Genomic DNA, 17,534 nt, shown 5'->3' on the forward strand with positions numbered 1-17,534 from the left:
AAATTAGGACTTGGTATTTTATTAAGTTTTGGTTATTTTTCCTTAGTTTATTTAATGTTTATTATTGTTTTTATGAAAGTAAAGCTCTTTTCCTAACAAAAACCATATTTCAAACATTGTACAAAAAACTATAAAAATGAATTCTGCAATGTTTCACCAAAATTGCAAACTTTTTAATTAGAATCTTAGAAAAAAATTTGGTTAGCAGTTTTGTAACTCATTAAAATTGAGTATAATAAAGCGCGAGTGGAAAGTGCTGCTCATTTGTTTCTGTTTCTAACAAACGGTCGAACATACTTACTTTGTATGAAAAAATGCGTCAACAAAAAAAAAACAAATTCCAAAAATTAATGGTACGCCATAGCGACTTAAAATAGCACTTTATTATACTATAATTTAACGATTTTTTTTTAACAAATTCTACGGGGTGAAAATATCGAGAAAATTATCCTACAAATTTGTGATATTACTAAAAGGATACTTTTTCAGAGCTAATACATCTAGAATCATTAAAGAAGGCTTTAAGATCTGTAAACTGTTGTGGACAAAATTTGCAAAAATATTTTTTGTACCGTATTCGGCTCTCATAAATATGGTCACCGTAGTTATGCTTGACAAAAAACAAGCTCACTTTCCTTCTGGGCGTAGTGGTGAGAAAATGCGCGACCAAGAAAAAGAAATTGTTTAACGTTAGATTGCTCATTATCAATGCTTACTAGCTTTATGAAATGTAATAAATATTAATTTATAACATATAACATATAAAATTATGCTATAAATGATATAATAATTAACAACAAATGCTCATCCGATGACATCGTGCTAACAAACGAACACTGCGTATTCAAGCTTAGTATCCAGCTCTTAAGAAAACGGTCAAGAAAAAATTGCCATTATTTCGCGTGTGTGTCCAAGGAATTTTGACATTTTTGATAACGCACAGCCTGTTGCCTCACTCTTTCCTCAAGAAATAATGGAACGGGCATATATTTCTGTTGCAAACCTGGGTTGCCTTGTGCTATTTTTTCACAAAAAACTTTAGAAAACCGTAGTAGAAAGCGTACTAAATTTCTGAAGAATTGCGTATTGCCTTAAGGAAATTTGACTCAAGAAAATTTCTTAGCCATTTCTTGTACGTCATTTTATATGGAGTTTTTGCTTTTCTTAAGAGCTGGATACTAAGCTTCACAATACAAAGTGGTGATTGACGCGTTTATTTGAACGTTTGCGGGCAAGACACGAGCGAACCTCATTCACACATACGCAATGCTTCACGTATTTATTTGATTGGCTCCGTGGCGCATTATATGTGGACAGGCCTTTACTGGACGGACAGAGTACTGCCCATTCTGACCATGAACGAAAGACACAAGATCACGTAAGAACAAGAGAGTGAAAAAAGTCGATTTTTTTTGCGGGTTCTACGCCATCTTGTTTCACTGGAAAAAGAGCGAAAAGTAAACAAAGCAAAGAAAACAACGAAAACCAAAATTAGCCAAAATTGTTGTCAGCCACTTTAAACGCACAATTTAGGTAAAATGATGCAACAAAATGCTTTAAAATGTGTTGTCATGGTGAATTAACTCTTCTTTACTTGAATAAAGGTGTAAAATAGTGGTGCTTGTGATGTAAACAAACGCTCAGCTGACGAACCCGCTTTCGCAAACTTTTTTCTCAAAACCAGTTACAAATACAACGTCGCGTTCTTACGTGATCTTGTATTTTTGGTTCATGCATTCTGACAAGCCCATAAATGCTTGAAACACAATACCCGGCGAACGGCAAATTTCGCCCAGCAGAGCGATGCCGACGACCAACTTTCGCCCAGCTAATTCGCTTACTGAAACACAAATAGAGCGGTTCGAATGCTGTCAGCTGATAAGGTGACCATGTTTCAAGAAGGAAGCTTTTACAACGAAGAGGGAAAATACCAGCAAGAAGAAGTTTAAAATATAGAAACAGTCTTTAAATATAACTACTAGTAAACTCACGTTTTACTAGATTAATCTCTGATAGAAAAATATAAGGTATATTATTTTACTTTTAAACAAATATTACGACAACTTTTAAAGTATGGTCATCATGCCCTTTTTTTGTCGTTGCCGTTGACCGCGGCGATAGAAATAAATCTATCGTCGCGACCAGTCGTCGAGCAAACTTCGTCGTTTGCTTTGGTCGTGCTCGTTCTCATATAAATCAGTTGGGGTGTTCACAGTTCGTTCCAAATAGTGTCTCAAAATGTAGACGTCTACATTTTAAGACGTTTTCTAACCATAAAATCTGTGGTGTTGTTGTTTCCCATACAAAATTGGAAAACTACGCCGTCTACATTTTGTCACACTCAAAGGTATGTTTTTTACGCGTCTACATTTTGCAACCTCGCAGCAGGGTTGCATTATGGCATACTAATCGCATTTTTTTTATTTATTGGGCACGTTTTCTGTATTTGCATTTAATTTGAGCGCAATTTCTGATGAAAAGAAACAAATCAAGGAAAAGATATAACAAATATTAGGAATTGGCAATTAAGTTAAATAATTACAATTTTTCAGAAACAAAATCGAAAGGCGACATATAAAAAAGCACGCAAAGAAGAAATGTCTGGCAACACCAGCAAAGTTTTGAGACGATTTTGCGACGACTGCTAGAAAGGGGTGCTCACAGTTTGATGCTAAAGATGTCTCAAAATGTAGACGTCTACATTTTCAGACACAATTTGGAACGAACTGTGAACACCACAAGTGTGTTTTAATTATCTCGGTGAACATCCGCGACGAAAAATTTGCCGTTCGCCGGTGTTGTGCTTCAGCTTAAATGCATTCATGGCATCTGAAACTTCATAGACAACTCTACTAACAAGCAGTGTTGCCGTTTTGGTTACTTTTAACCAATTTTGGTTATTTTTTTCTTGCCTGTGAGGTTGTTAAGACCTTTCCCGTTTTGGTTATTTTCTAATATTTACTGTAGTTTTTAATTGACATAGGCCAGCTACCAGTGTTGCCACTGGAGTTTATTTTTAGGTACCAAAACGCCTACCAAATCAGTTTCCAAACTACCAAATCTTTTTTCATTATTAAAACAAGATTTCTTGCATGTACAGGGTTTTTAACTACACGAATTGGCAGTATAATATTGTTTACAGTAGTGGTTAACCATTCATGCTTCGGGCTTTTAAACAAGAGAATTAACGTATTGCGTAAAAAAACGTTTGTAAAAATGTGATTACCTTTGAGGTTAATTCAATTCATATCAAACATTTTTAATGTTTAAAAAAACAAAATCAGACATTTTATGCATTTCAAAAAAACAAAATTCCAAATCTTGTTTCAATTTGCATACTCTCCCCCCTTTTTCTACCAATAAACTCACACTTTGCAAATTGCATATCACCAATTTTTCTTTCAAGACGATAGCCAATTTTTCGTTCAATTTCAACAAATGATCGATCATAGCTTTGGGAAGTGAGTTTTTGTTTCTAGAAAATTATGTGCTTAGTAAAATTTAGAAAAAACAAAAAAAAAATTTATACGTGTGAGCAAAGTGAAAGCAATGTTTTCAACATGTAAACGCAAAGTGAACAAATTTTAATGCCAAGTTCGATTGAATTTTCAAAACATTTTTGCCTTCCAAAAGCTTCATCAAACCAACCAAACTACCAAAGGAGAATGAAGCTACCAATTTTGGTCCTATTGGACCAAACGGCAACGCTGGCAGTTAAGGCCAAAACACAATAGCGCAGTGGCAGTGGCAGTGACAGTTTTTAAAATCAGCTGTTAGTGCTAATATTGGCAGTCAATGCCGCAGCAAACACAATACGGCGTTGTCAGTGACTGCTTTTTTTGACATTCCCTTTTGTTTGTTTACATTTTTGTTGTTGCCTTTTAGGCTTCAGTGACATCAACAGATGTTGGCTGCGTTTCATTTATGTCAAATTCAGCATGCGAAGTTTGCTGCGATGAAGGCAGTGGCAGTGAATTTAGAATTTGGGCTAAACTGAGCAGTACTGCTAGCTGCCACTGCTGTATTGTGAGTCGCTTCATTGGACACCACACTTTCTAAAAAACAGCTGATTTCGAAAAACTGCCGCTGCCACTGCCACTGCGTTATTGTATTTTGGGCTTTACACCTGTCGAGGTTGAGGAGAGTAGCAGCAGCAGTGGGAGCCCCAGCAGTGAAACCAAGTGAAAATATTTGGCATGAATGTATAAATATTACTTACATATGTATGTATTTGTTTTATAATAACTATTTCAAATGAATATATACTTAGATAGCAGGGTTGTTGCGAATATTATTCCAAAATAAAAGTCCTTTCCGGATAATAAATAAACGGCCTGTCCAAATTAAACAAATTTGGTATCATATGAAAGAAGACTGAAATAGTACATATATAAATACCTCGTATATGCAGAATCCAATACCACCACATGTATGTATAATAAAAAAGGGATTTGGTCATTATTTTCTCCATTACTCTTATAGCAAGTAGGTTCAGTAAAAATACCATTCCACAGTTTTGAAAAAATCGGCTTTTTGCGCTTTTGTAAAATTTATTTACCATCGTATAAGCGGTACTACGTTTGGCGTATACGAGGTATTTCGCGCTGAGCGACGATATAGTCCAATAAGTCCAATTTTTAATTGTTTAATCTTAATCTTAAAATATATACAATGTGGTTGATCACGCTGATTAGGTATTTTATTGATTCTTACAAAGAAGTTGGAAACTGTGTACCTATGTACTTATTTAAAAAAGTCATTTAGAGACTGGTAATGTTACCGAAGATATTAACATTCATACAAATGTATCTAATACGGGAAGACTGATTTTCTAAAATATGTATTTACAGCCTTAAAAGGATTTACTTTTCAAAAATGCAAATAAAAATTGATTTGCTTTGGGTTACAAACGTACTGTTACGATTATCCTTGAAACCTCGTCCGGATATCCCAAATCTCTCGGTTCGTATCGCTGGATTGTTAAATAAATGCAATCGATGACCAAATTGTATTACAATTAACTTTATAGTACAAAAAACAACTTACAATACTCGCTAATACAGTAAAAACACTTTACAATACTTGTTAAAGCAATAACAGCGCTTAACTAAACTTGGTAACACAATTAAACTTATATCTTGCTAATTCGCAACTCGCTTCTCTGCTCACTTTACTTGTAGCTTGCTGTCTTGTAACTAACTCACCTCGCTGTGGCGGCGCCCTTATATACCTGCGCTAGCACTTATGGCAGCTCTAGAACATTCTGAAGTTTATCGCTCATTCTCTTTCTCTCGCTGTTCGCAGTGTTCATCCAACTTGACGTTTCTCTTTGTGGAACATTCTACGTTATTCCTCGAACATTCTGCCTATTTCTTGTTGTTCGCTTTGTGTTGCCGCAGTATTCGCCACACTGCCCTCCACCTAAGTCTGATCGTCCCGATCAGACACACTTGCGGTTCCAAACGCTGCAAGCCTTTCCAAGTGGACCACCTTCATCTTGTTTCTTGGTCTCCCAACAGTCTGGATCCGATACACTACGCCATTTAGCCGTTTTACGACCTTATACGGACCTTCCCAGTTGCATTGAAGTTTTGGGGACAAACCTTTCTTTCGTTGTGGATTGTACAGCAACACCAAATCTTCTTCCTGGAAACCCTCGGAATTCATCGCCTTATCATACCTGGCTTTCATCTTGTCACTCATAATTTGTGTGCGCTGTCTCACAAGAGCATGTATCTCTCTCAGCTCCTCTTCCAGGATGTTTGACGTCTCTTTTCCAATCCTTCTAGCATCACCAGTCACCCCAAACTTCAGATCACTAGGCAAACGGAGCTCACTGCCGAATATTACCCTTGCAGGAGTTTTACCCGTTGTTTCATGCACTGCTGACCGGTATCCCATCAGGAACAAGGGTATGCGGACATCCCAATCTTTTTGATTCTTGTCCACGACCTTCCGCAAATGCTCTTCCAGGGTTCGGTTGAACCGTTCCACCATGCCGTCTGATTGGGGATGAAGAGCCGTCGTTCGAGTTTTCCGGATACCCAGTATCTGGCACATCTCTTGGAACACCGCAGACTCAAAATTTCTTCCCTGGTCAGAGTGCAGCTCTATAGGTACACCGTATCTCGCAACCCAATTGTAGGTGAATACCCCCGCTACTGTTTTTGCTTCCTGGTTTGGAATCGGGTATACCTCCGGCCATTTGCTAAAGTAGTCCATAACCACAAGGACGTATTTGTTTCCCTGTGCGCCCATAGGAAATGGACCGGCTACATCCATGGCAATCCGCTCGAAAGGTGCACCTGAGTTATATTGCTTCATCTGGCCATGACTTCTGGATTTCGACCCCTTAGCTGCAATACACTCCGCGCAGTTAACAATCCACTCTGCGACCGATTTCCGACAACCAACCCAATAGAACCTCTGCTTAACCTTCTCCATGGTCTTCGTGATTCCCAGGTGCCCTCCACTAGGACCATTGTGGAATTCCTTGAGTACATCCGGAATTCTTACCCTTGGAACTACTATCAGGTTAAGGGAGCACTGGCCATCTTCGCTTTCCCATACCCTATGCAAACAGCCAGATATTAATTTTAAGCTGTTCCATTGTGCCCAGTACGCCTTTGCGATGGGGCTTTCCGCTGCCATTTGCTTCTTAGTTGGCCTCCTATCCACCTCCAGTCCATGCATCAAAAGCTCCAGATCTAGATCTTCCTGCGGACTTTCGTAGCTGTTCTTCCTTCCACTCTTCCGCTGGTGTTATTGTCGTTAGACGGACGTCTATAATGTCCTCTTTTCCCTCAACTTTTGAGCAGTGTTTACATTCCAGGCTACAACGTCGGCGGGACATGGCATCAGCATTACGGTGGACACTTCCCTTTCGGTGCTCAATAGCGAAGTCATAACTTTGCAGTCTCTCAATCCACCGAGCTAGCTGTCCTTCTGGATTCTTAAACTGTAGTAGCCACTTCAGCGCTGCATTGTCCGTTCGAACTCGGAAACGTTGCCCATAGAGGTACTTGTGGAAATGTTTGACGCAGTCCACCAACGCCAGTAGTTCTCTCCGAGTTACGCAGTAGTTCCTCTCTGGTTTTCCAATCGACCGGCTATAGTAGGCAACTACCTTCTCCTGCCCATCAATTACCTGCGACAGTACGCCTCCTATGGCATAACCACTAGCATCCGTATCCAAAATAAACGTTGCACCTGGAACGGGATACGCTAGCATAGGTGCAGTACATAGTCGTTCCTTCAGAGTCTGGAAAGCCTCCTGCTGCTCCTTGTTCCACTCGAAGGATCTATTTTTCCTAGTGAGCTCGTGGAGGCTATTAGCAACGCTGGCGAAATTCGGAACAAATCGGCGGTAGTAGGTGCATAGCCAAGAAAACTTCGTAGTTCGTGCAGGTTCCTAGGTCTTGGCCAATCCTTTACTGCTTCTATCTTTTCCTTCGCAGTACAGATGCCCTCCGTTGTCACCTTGTGCCCTAAATAGTTTACCTCCTTCCTGAACAGTGAGCACTTCTTAGGACTTAGCTTCAGACCAGCGCCAGCTATCCTCTGGAAAACTTCCTCCAAATTGTTCAGGTGTTCCTCAAAGCTTTTACCCAATACGATAATGTCGTCTAGATACACCAAACATGTTTTCCAATGCAGTCCTTTGAGCACATGGTCCATAAGTCGTTCAAAAGTGGCAGGAGCGTTGCATAATCCAAAGGGCATCACCGTGAATTGCCATAGACCGTCTCCTATGCTGAAAGCTGTCTTCTCCTTATCCTCGTCACTTACCTCCACTTGCCAATAACCGCTCTTAAGGTCGAGTGTTGAGAACCACTTTGTTCCAGTCAACGAGTCCAGAGTGTCATCGATCCTGGGAAGAGGATAGCTGTCCTTTTTCGTCACATCGTTTAGTTTCCGGTAATCTACGCAGAACTGCATTTGACCATCCTTCTTCTTCACAAGTACTACCGGCGAACTCCATGGACTCGCTGATGGTTCAATCACACCACTCTCGCTCATTTCTTTTATTATTTGGCTAACAGTTTCACGTTTGGCAAGTGGAACACTCCGAGGAGCTTGTCGGATTGGCCTTGCATCGCCAGTATCAATGCGATGTTTCACAACGTTAGTCCTGCCTGGTTTGTCGCCATCCTTGTCGAATATGTTGCAGTATCTTCGGAGAAGTTCCTTAGCCTTGTGCTGGTATTTTTCTTCCAACTCTTCCGTCCATGCATTAATGTCTTCCGCAATGTCATTCTCGCCAATGGAATCGCTTTCAGGTAACTTTTCGCAGTTGAAGATTGCCTCTACCTCTCGACATTGCCCCAGTACAGTTCCTCTTCGGAGTTTGACTGGTGATTTGAACTCATTGAGCACTCGAACTGGGATGCGTCCATCCTTTTGCGTCCTAGCCAAGGTTTTACCAATAAGTACGTCCGGTGTAGAATTTTGTGTTGCTTCAACAACCCACAATTTGTTCGTCCCACAATCTCCATCAATCTTTGCCCACACAACTACTTCTGACTTCGGGGGAATCTGCTCGCTTTCCTCTAGGATCACTCGCTTGCTGCTGTATGGACCATCATACCCAAACCGAAGGGGCACTTCCATATTGTTATACGTCATAGCCCTGTTCTTCATGTTGATCTGCATACCTTGATCAAGCAAGAAGTCTAATCCAAGGATGACTTCATCCGTAATCGCTGCGACTATGAACTTGTGTAACACCGTCACATTCCCTATTGCGACTTTGCATGTTACCTCTCCTACAACTTGGGTGTCCTCACTGTTAATTTACGGAACAGTTTATTCAATAAATGCAATTCAAGTTACAGCAGATTCCTTAAGATTAATTTGTCTAATGGAACGACTTGTAAACCCGCGTGGTAGCTATTAGCAGCAAAAGCAATGGAATGAATTGAAAGTCAAAAAGGTTACCCAATTGCTGCCACGTTGATTTACAATGGAAGTTCCTAAATAGGGTTGCCAGAAGGTTTTACACTTCTTACATTCCTCTGGGCTTAATTTTCTGTATATATTACAAAATTAATATATATTTTTTAAAGATTTAATTTAACAGGTTTCTTTCTTATCCTTTGCGAACGTCTGAGCGGCGTTAATGGTGAATTGGTACTGGTTTTCGGTAACTGACGATATGTCTGCTCGTTATTAGGCGGCGTCTGCGTAGTTGAGTGATGAGGTGGTTCATCGCGAGGCACTTGTGTACTATTTTTTCTCGATAAGGAGTCTGCAGGTTCCAAATCAATGTCAACATCGACTTGTTCTGACGACTCATTTAGTTTGTTACCTCTCAGCTGGTTTTGATGCCGGCGGATCCAACCAGTAGGGGTCTGCAAGACATATAGCTTATTTCCCTCACACTTCAGTACTTTGGCCTCGACCCATCGTCGGGCACCAGAATAATTTCGCGCAAAGACTTGTTCTCCACTTTTGAATTTCGTTGGTTTTGGGTTACATATTTTCTCATTGACTACGGGGAACAAGGTCGACAGTACGGTTCGTGGCTGTCGTCCATGCAACAGCTCAGCCGGTGATTTACCCGTCAAGGGATTCGGGGTCGTTCGATATGTCGTGAGATATTTATAGAGCGCTCGCTCCACTTGTTGTTCCTCTTTCATTATTTTGCTGAACGCTTCTTTGAATGTTCGCACATTTCTCTGCAAGGCCGTTGGATGCTGGATGGAACGGAGGAGTGGTGAGGTGCTGGATATTATTCAGCTTGCAGAAACTTTCAAATTCGTGTGCCGTGAATTGGGGTCCATTGTCCGAGACGATAGTGCAAGGCAGTCCCTCAATTGAGAAAATACGTTGTAGTGCTGCGATTGTTGATATTGATGATGTGGATGCAAGTTCCACGATGTACGGGAATTTTGAATAAGCATCCACCAGAAGCAGCCACATTCGATTAAAAAATGGTCCCGCAAAATCCACATGGACTCTTTCCCACGGTGTCATAGGTTCGGGCCAGGTCGAAAATTCCCGTTTGGGTTGCCTCCCATTTGTCTGGCAAATAGCGCAATTGTCGTGAATACGTTCTATGTCCTTGTCGATGCCAGGGAACCATACGTAACGCCTTGCCTTCATTCGACTTTTTCCCCAATGACCCTCATGCAGCATTGCCAGTACCTTATTCCGTAAGGCGCTTGGGATTACTACTCTTGTATGCTCAGTGTGAAGGAGTAGTACATCACTCTGTAAGGATAACGAAAACTTGCGATTAATATATGGTAGGAGTTTACCTTCAGAATTCGAAATGTTGACGGGCCAACCGTCTCTAACATAATTTTGCAAATGCGTTTAAGTGTTTCATCTTTCTTCGTATACTCCTTGACGATTTCAGCATTCAGCGGAAACCCTTCTACTGTGATCTGATAAGCGGTATCGATATTTTCCCAGCTACTTTCCTCCTCATCGAACTCCGGATCGTTTCCCGCTGGCAATCTGGAAAGCGCATCCGCGTTGGCATTTTCGTTAGACTTTCTGTAACGTATTGTATATTCGTAGGCCTGTAGTAAAATCGCCCAACGTTGAAGGCGATGTAGCGTCATCACTGGCAGTCTTTTACATGGATGAAATAATGTCGTTAACGCTTGATGGTCCGTGAGGAGTTCAAACTTTCTTCCGTAAAGATATTGATGAAATTTAGTTACCCCATATATAAAGGCTAATGCTTCCTTCTCTACTTGGGAGTATCGCAATTGACTGGTGTTGAGGGTTTTAGACGCATGTGCAATTGGTTTTTCCGAACCATCGGAATAGCGATGTGATATCACAGCACCAATGCCTCAAACTACAGCCAGTATTATGGGTTGACGGTCATCGTAATGGACTAGCTGCGTATTTTTGATGATTGCCAGTTTCAGAGATTGAAAAGCGGTTTCTTGGCTCGAAGACCATTTAAAGTGGTTGTGTTTCCTTCTCAAGATGTTTAACGGGGCGGCAATACTTGCGAAGTTTCCCACAAACTTGTTATAATAATTTATCTTTCCAATAAATGCTTCTAGTTCGTGAATATTTTGCGGTCGGGGCATAAGTTTGATCGCTTCAATTTTCTTTTCGGACGGTAGTATCCCATTAGCATCGATGATATGTCCCACATACTCAACTCGATCTTTTGCAAAACTGCACTTTGCTAACTTGCACTTTAGCCCGTGGTTCAATAATCGTTGAAAAACGGTTCTAACGTTGTCCATATGCTCCTCGTTGGTTCGACCCGACACAATAATGTCGTCCAGATACACGGCACTATGTGGGATCCCGGCTATCACATTCTCCATGAGGCGCTGAAACAGCCCCGGTGCACTAGCTATACCAAAAGGCATACGTTGGTATTGGTATAGTCCAAATGGGGTGTTGATTACCAAAAACTTTTTGGCTTCTTCTGATACCTCCACTTGAAGATAAGCTTCACTTAAGTCGATTTTTGTAAAGAATTTACCGTTTTGCAGTTTGTGGAAGAGTTCTTCTATCCTGGGTATTGGATATCTATCTATTTCAATTTGAGGATTTACCGTTACCTTGAAGTCAGCACAAATACGCACACCTCCCTTCGGTTTCTTGACCACGACTATCGGCGCGGCCCACTCACTTGCTTTAATTGCTGTTAAGACCTTTGCCTTAACCAGCCGCTCTATTTCATCGCGGACTTCATCGTATTGTGCAAACGGTAGGTTGTATGGTTTATAGAATTTCGGCCGAGCATCTGGCTTGAGCTTAATTTCAGCTTTAAACGTCGTGCAAGGACCCAAATCCGCTGAAAAAATCTTTTGATATTCGCGAGCGAGTTGCTGCAGCTCAACGATCAAACTTGTTTCTGATGCCCGACCAGTAATGTAAGAATTATTAGCATAACACTCTTCGGTGGGTATAACTAAACTAAAATTTAACGCTTGAAACCAATCGAGTCCCATAATATTTGTCGCTTTATCACTCTCTACTAAAAGTACTGGAAGCCTCTTGGTAGTTCCTCCGTGAGTAACATCAACCTGGATAACGCCTCTCAGTTGTATTATGCTTCCTCCGTACGCCTTCAAATCTTTCTGAGTAGGCGAGTACGGTGGTCTTCCCAACTGAACATATGTGGATAACCCGATTAGAGAACACGAAGCGCCTGTATCCACCTGAAACTTTAGGCTTTGCTTGTTTACGTTGAGTTTGACAAATACTTTTGTAGGCTTGTCCTCACTATCTACTGAATTTATGGTTTCGAGCAATCCAATTGATTCGAACGATGCTTCGTTCACATCAAGGGTATTCGCAGTTTCTTTTTGCCTGAACCTTATAAACTGTGTCGGTTGCCTTGAGGTTTTCTCCACGAATCTCGCTGCAAGTCTTTACCGTCGACTCGTATATAGTTGCAATTTGTAGCACTTCATCTAAGGTCGGATTTGTTTTTTGAAGCGCTGTGCTACGGACCTTATCATGTGGGGTGTGCATCACTATCATATCCCGTATGCTGTTATCGATGAATGATTCGTTGCAATTTTCTTTCGAGCACTGAAAAATACACTCCTTAGCTGCTCCCCGGAGTTCTGCCACCCAGTCCGCATAACACTGGTTTGATTTCATTCTGATGGAAAAAAATTTGAAACGCGCGGCGAGCACGTGCTGTTTCTCGACAAAATGTGTAGATAGTTTTGCCAATAGCTCACTGTAAGACTTCCCTTCTATTACGTTATCGCATAATTTCTGCAGAAGCTCAAAGGTCTCCGTGCCTATGCACGACAGAAAACTTGCCCGTTTAAGAGTTTCGTTTACAACTCCATTCGCCACGAAGTGCTGCTCCATTTGCTGGATGTAGGTAGGCCATTTTTCGATACTTTTATTAAACTGCCTGAACACAGGCGTATTGCTCGTATGTGTGTCACTTTCAAGTACACGTTGAAGCGATTGTACATTTTGCTCAAGCACTTTCGCCAGTAATGCTTGGTTTGCCCCTTGAAATTGACTCAGAACTGACGCAAGGGTTTTTTCGTCCATGTTCTCGTCGCCAAATGTTAATTTACGGAACAGTTTATTCAATAAATGCAATTCAAGTTACAGCAGATTCCTTAAGATTAATTTGTCTAATGGAACGACTTGTAAACCCGCGTGGTAGCTATTAGCAGCAAAAGCAATGGAATGAATTGAAAGTCAAAAAGGTTACCCAAGTGCTGCCACGTTGATTTACAATTCGATTGGATTCGTCTCCTTCAGTCCTGCGTTTGCGTCCTGCTGAATTGTTGAGCGCACTGGAGCTTGCGCTGCAATCGCGGGCGAAGTGGCCTGGCTTTCCACATTTAAAACATTTGCCAGAGCCATGCTTTTTCTCACCCAGCAGTTGGATTCGCTTCTTCAGCATTTCCTTTGTCTCGTCCGGTGTCTCTACTTCCACGCGATGTGCTTTGTAGGCTGGTCTACTTAGGAGCGCCGCCGTTTCACGCGTCTGAGCATACGAGACAGTTTCAGCAAATGTTGGCTTGGGATTCGCGTACGTCTCTCGCTTGGTATACACGTCCCGCATTCCGTTGATAAACCTCTGGATTTTTACTCTTTCGAGGTGCTCACCAGATGCGTCTCCAATTGCCAAATGAGCCAACCTTTCAACCTCAGAGGCGAATTCCTGTAAAGTCTCGTTGGATTTCTGGCAGCGATTCTCCATTTCCATCTGGTAAATCTGCTTCCGGTGCTCGCTACCATAACGTCTTTCCACTGCACCCATTAACGCATCGTAACTGTTCCTTTCACAGTCGGGAATAGTCTGCAAGATTTCTGCCGCAGGTCCTTTCAATACAACGAATAGTGCAGCGGATTTATCCTCCATGCTCCAATGATTTGCTGCAGCCGTTTTTTTCGAGCTGGAGCTTAAAGACCTGGAAAGGAATCGTGCCGTCAAAGGATGGGGTTTTTACCTTGGGTGCGCTCGTCGAAGTAGCTGGACGATTCAACTGCAAGTCTCGGAGTCGACCTTCTAACTCGCCCATCTTAGCCTCGACTTTGTCCTGTCTCTCTTCGATTTTTTCCTGTATTTGTACAATCTTTGCATCCTGTGCTTCCAGTTGGGATGACATCTGTGCTGATACCGCTGCTGATATACGTATCTCCAGCGCTTGTATCTGCGATGAAACATCTGACGATTGTGTTTGCATCTGAGTTGACAGCTGTGCTGACATCTCTGACATGCGTGTATCCTGTGCTTGCATCATCTGTGACATGGCAGCCAATAACGTGTTCATGTCCATAACTGTTTGCTGTTCTTCAACCTTCCCGGATGTCTGCTGCACATCCTTCGACGAACATGCAGCCTCATCCTTTGCGGATGTATCGTCGGGTTTACCTTGGAAGTCGTATTTGTCCACTCACCTCGCTGTGGCGGCGCCCTTATATACCTGCGCTGGCACTTATGGCAACTCTAGAACATTCTGAAGTTTATCGCTCATTCCCTTTCTCTTGCTGTTCGCAGTGTTCATCCAACTTGACGTTTCTCTCTGTGGAACATTCTACGTCATTCCTCGAACATTCTGCCTATTTCTCGTTGTTCGCTTTGTCTTGCCGCAGTATTCGCCACAGTACCATGAACGAAAGACACAAGATCACGCCTTCCCGAAAGAAAGAAAAAAGTTATTTTCTAGCTGTTGAAATCTCGACGCCATCTTTGTTGGAAGAAGTAAACAACGAAGAGAACAAAAAAGAAAACCGCGTAATTGGTGAACCCATGAATAATCATTTTTATTATGCAAATTCTTTTATAAATCATGTCGTTGTGTTAAATTATTCTTTACCTTATGTGTGCACACGTTGTCACAAGCGAAAATTAAGAAAATTGCAGTAAAAAGCCACCATCAAATTGTAAACAACGAACAAATGTAAACAAACGGCTTATGTCAAAATCGCCCTACTTTTTTCATAAGTGCGATTATAACGGGCCACTCTTCTGCTGTCGTGATCTTGTCTTTTTGGTTCATGCCACAGTACCATTTAAAAGAATTTGTGATGACCTGTATTGTTAATCTAATAAAAAATTTTGTTATTTTTCCTTACATTTGGTAACCTTTTCGTCTAATCTTGGTTAGAAAGTTCTTTGAGCGGCGGCAACACTGCTAACAAGTACTGTGAGTTACATCCCTGAAACTTCCATTTTCATTTCTCGTGTACACAGAGGAGGAGCGACAACAACAGAGTTAAGTGACGGAATGGAGCACGGAAAACTTAAAAAATTGTGGGGATTAAATTAAATTAATTTAAATTGAGTGAAAATTGTGTATATAATTGGAATTTTAATCATGAAATCCACATAAAAGTTTAGTGGTTGCCCCGAATTTTTTCTAAGGTTTCAAGAAAATGTGTGCGTGGTTAGAAAAAGTAAGATGAAAACGGTGCTGTGGAAAAAGCATTATTTTCTACGCAGGAGTGGCATCATGAAGCCCAGGAGAAACGAAAATTTAGTGTAGAAAATAAATTTCCGAATTGTTTATGCAGTTTTATCGATATAGTTTTCTTAAAACTAAGGCTTTCTGTTCAGTTTTCGCAAAGACAATTCCGGGAAGTTGGCCACATACTATTGGTAAGGGGTATTGGATATAACGACTGTGGAGTTAGTGTGTTTGTATATATGTATATTTACCTATACAAAAAGTTTACAAAGAAAAAGTAAAAAACGAACAGTTAAAGTGAAAGCTATTAAAAAGGGAAATCTACGAAAACTGCTTTTATAGTAGAGTTTAAATAAGTGTGGAAGGTGGAACGTACATCTTTTGAGGGGAAAAAGTGTAAACATTTGAAGGGCTTGTTATGGCGGGTAGGAACGTATAGCAGCTGCCACACAGGCTTTGAATGAATAATATACCGAAAAATTAGAACTAGAAGAATTTTCTTAAATAGTTCTGTTTAAAAAATCGTGTTTCGCGTCGAAACTTCTATCTTTACACGACATTCGTTTAAAACATTTAAAAACAAGCAGTGAAGATGTCCAGTTGGGCGCGTCGTGCAGCAGACATTAGCAATGTTGTCACATCATGCGGACATCCCGGTACTTCGGCACCAGATTATACATATCGACTGGAGAAAGTCAAATTTGGTGTACCATTGGAGGAAGTTTGCAAAAACAACGAAAACATTCCCGGACCATTACTAGTCCTTATACTTAAGCTTAATAAAGAATCGCCAAATAAGCGAGACGTATTCCGGGCGCCTGGCCATCAAGGTGCTATGAAAAAACTTATTCACTTCTTGCAATCAGGACGATTAGTAAATGTAGACAACTATTCAGTTTATACTATTGCCAGTGTTCTAAAAAAATTTTTGCGAAAAATTCCTAATGGAATATTTGGGAGGACTGGTGAGAAGGAATTGTTTGACATAATTGAACTGGAAGACGAATCAGAACAAACGGATCGTTTGCATAGGTGAGTAGTCTATTATCTCTATAACTAGCAGAGCGCCCTACGTCGTTCGGTGTAAACAAATAAAAACACATATCGTCGTTTAAAGTGCAAAACCGCGTATCAACAAAATGCAAAACCGCTTATCAACAAAATGCAAAACCGCGTATCAGCAAAATGCAAAACCGCGTATGTGAAGTTGTAGAAATTATTTTCTAGAGCGTAAAAACACCGACATTTCAAAATTGTTCTATTTTTTATAAAACAATCGCATTTCTGGCTAGTATATTTCAGGACTAATGGATAAGGATTGAGCCAAGAGCTTGTGTGAGCAAATCCAATTTTTGGCAGCCAATGTCAGTTACGCGGTTTTGCAGAATGACGATACGCGGTTTTGTACTTTAAACGACGATATGTATAAACAGACAAATGTTTGATTTACTATAAATTAAAGGAGACAAGATGGGTGGACTTTAGTATTAAGCCGCACCTTTTGTTTTAAGAAAACCAGGTGGATTTAACAAATTAAACTTCGTCAGGATGTTAAGGGAGGTATCCTCTAAAACATGTATGACTAAAAAATATAAACAATACAATTGTTTATAAGTTATTTGTTGTTAGAAATTCTTAAGTCGTTCCACTTGATTTCCTTATCAAAAAGTGCATGCACATAACACTACATAATAGTTTGCTCACTTTTATTTTAGTTTATCTTGTATATAAATCACTTTAATCCAACTTTTATTAACTTATAAATTACATTGAATTACACCCATAAGTATTTACAATAACACCTGAGGTTCTTTCCCTAACAATCCGGACCGGATCCCTTAATTAGAGAATAAGCGAAAAGTTTGCTCTCAAAAATAGAACATAATCCAGAAGTACGGGAACGCAAAAAACCACATTTCGTGCCCAGAATTTGAGAAACAGCTGATTCGTCCTCTGACTCGACGAGCCTGAGGCCAAGTAAGCGGGCGGCGTCTATAGGCGGGGTCCATAATGCTTCAGGTGTCCGGGAACAAATGCAGTTGGGCTCCAAATCTCAAAAAAAAAAAAAAAATGGAGTCGATAGAGATGATTGAACTGAGTATAACGGTATACCTCTTTTTTTTTGCAAAAATTATCAAAGGTTAAAGTTCAAAATAAGCAATT

The 17,534-nt window shown here is 40.7% G+C and overlaps 2 protein-coding genes across 2 annotated transcripts; one reads left to right on the forward strand and one right to left on the reverse strand.

Moving 5' to 3' along the window:
* Positions 1 to 9,600: 9,600 nt before the first annotated feature.
* On the reverse strand, positions 9,601 to 14,171 carry LOC118752528 (uncharacterized protein K02A2.6-like). Its single transcript, XM_036487435.1, has 4 exons — positions 14,034 to 14,171; positions 11,205 to 12,089; positions 10,260 to 10,526; positions 9,601 to 10,212 (listed from the first exon to the last, which is right to left on the reverse strand). The coding sequence occupies exons 1-4, from the start codon at positions 14,169 to 14,171 to the stop codon at positions 9,601 to 9,603; spliced, it is 1,902 nt and encodes a 633-aa protein (XP_036343328.1).
* Positions 14,172 to 15,963: 1,792 nt separating this feature from the next.
* Positions 15,964 to 16,403, forward strand: LOC118752529 (rho GTPase-activating protein 20-like; the record flags this gene model as incomplete). The annotated part of the gene is made up of 1 exon (XM_036487436.1): positions 15,964 to 16,403. A coding segment is annotated over exon 1 (440 nt), but the record flags the coding sequence as incomplete, so codon positions are not given.
* Positions 16,404 to 17,534: the final 1,131 nt, after the last annotated feature.

The sequence above is a fragment of the Rhagoletis pomonella genome, unplaced genomic scaffold (assembly GCF_013731165.1).
Source record: "Rhagoletis pomonella isolate Grant_MI unplaced genomic scaffold, Rhpom_1.0 Rhpom_scaffold_01604, whole genome shotgun sequence".
In the NCBI taxonomy this organism is placed as follows: Eukaryota; Metazoa; Arthropoda; class Insecta; order Diptera; family Tephritidae; genus Rhagoletis; species Rhagoletis pomonella.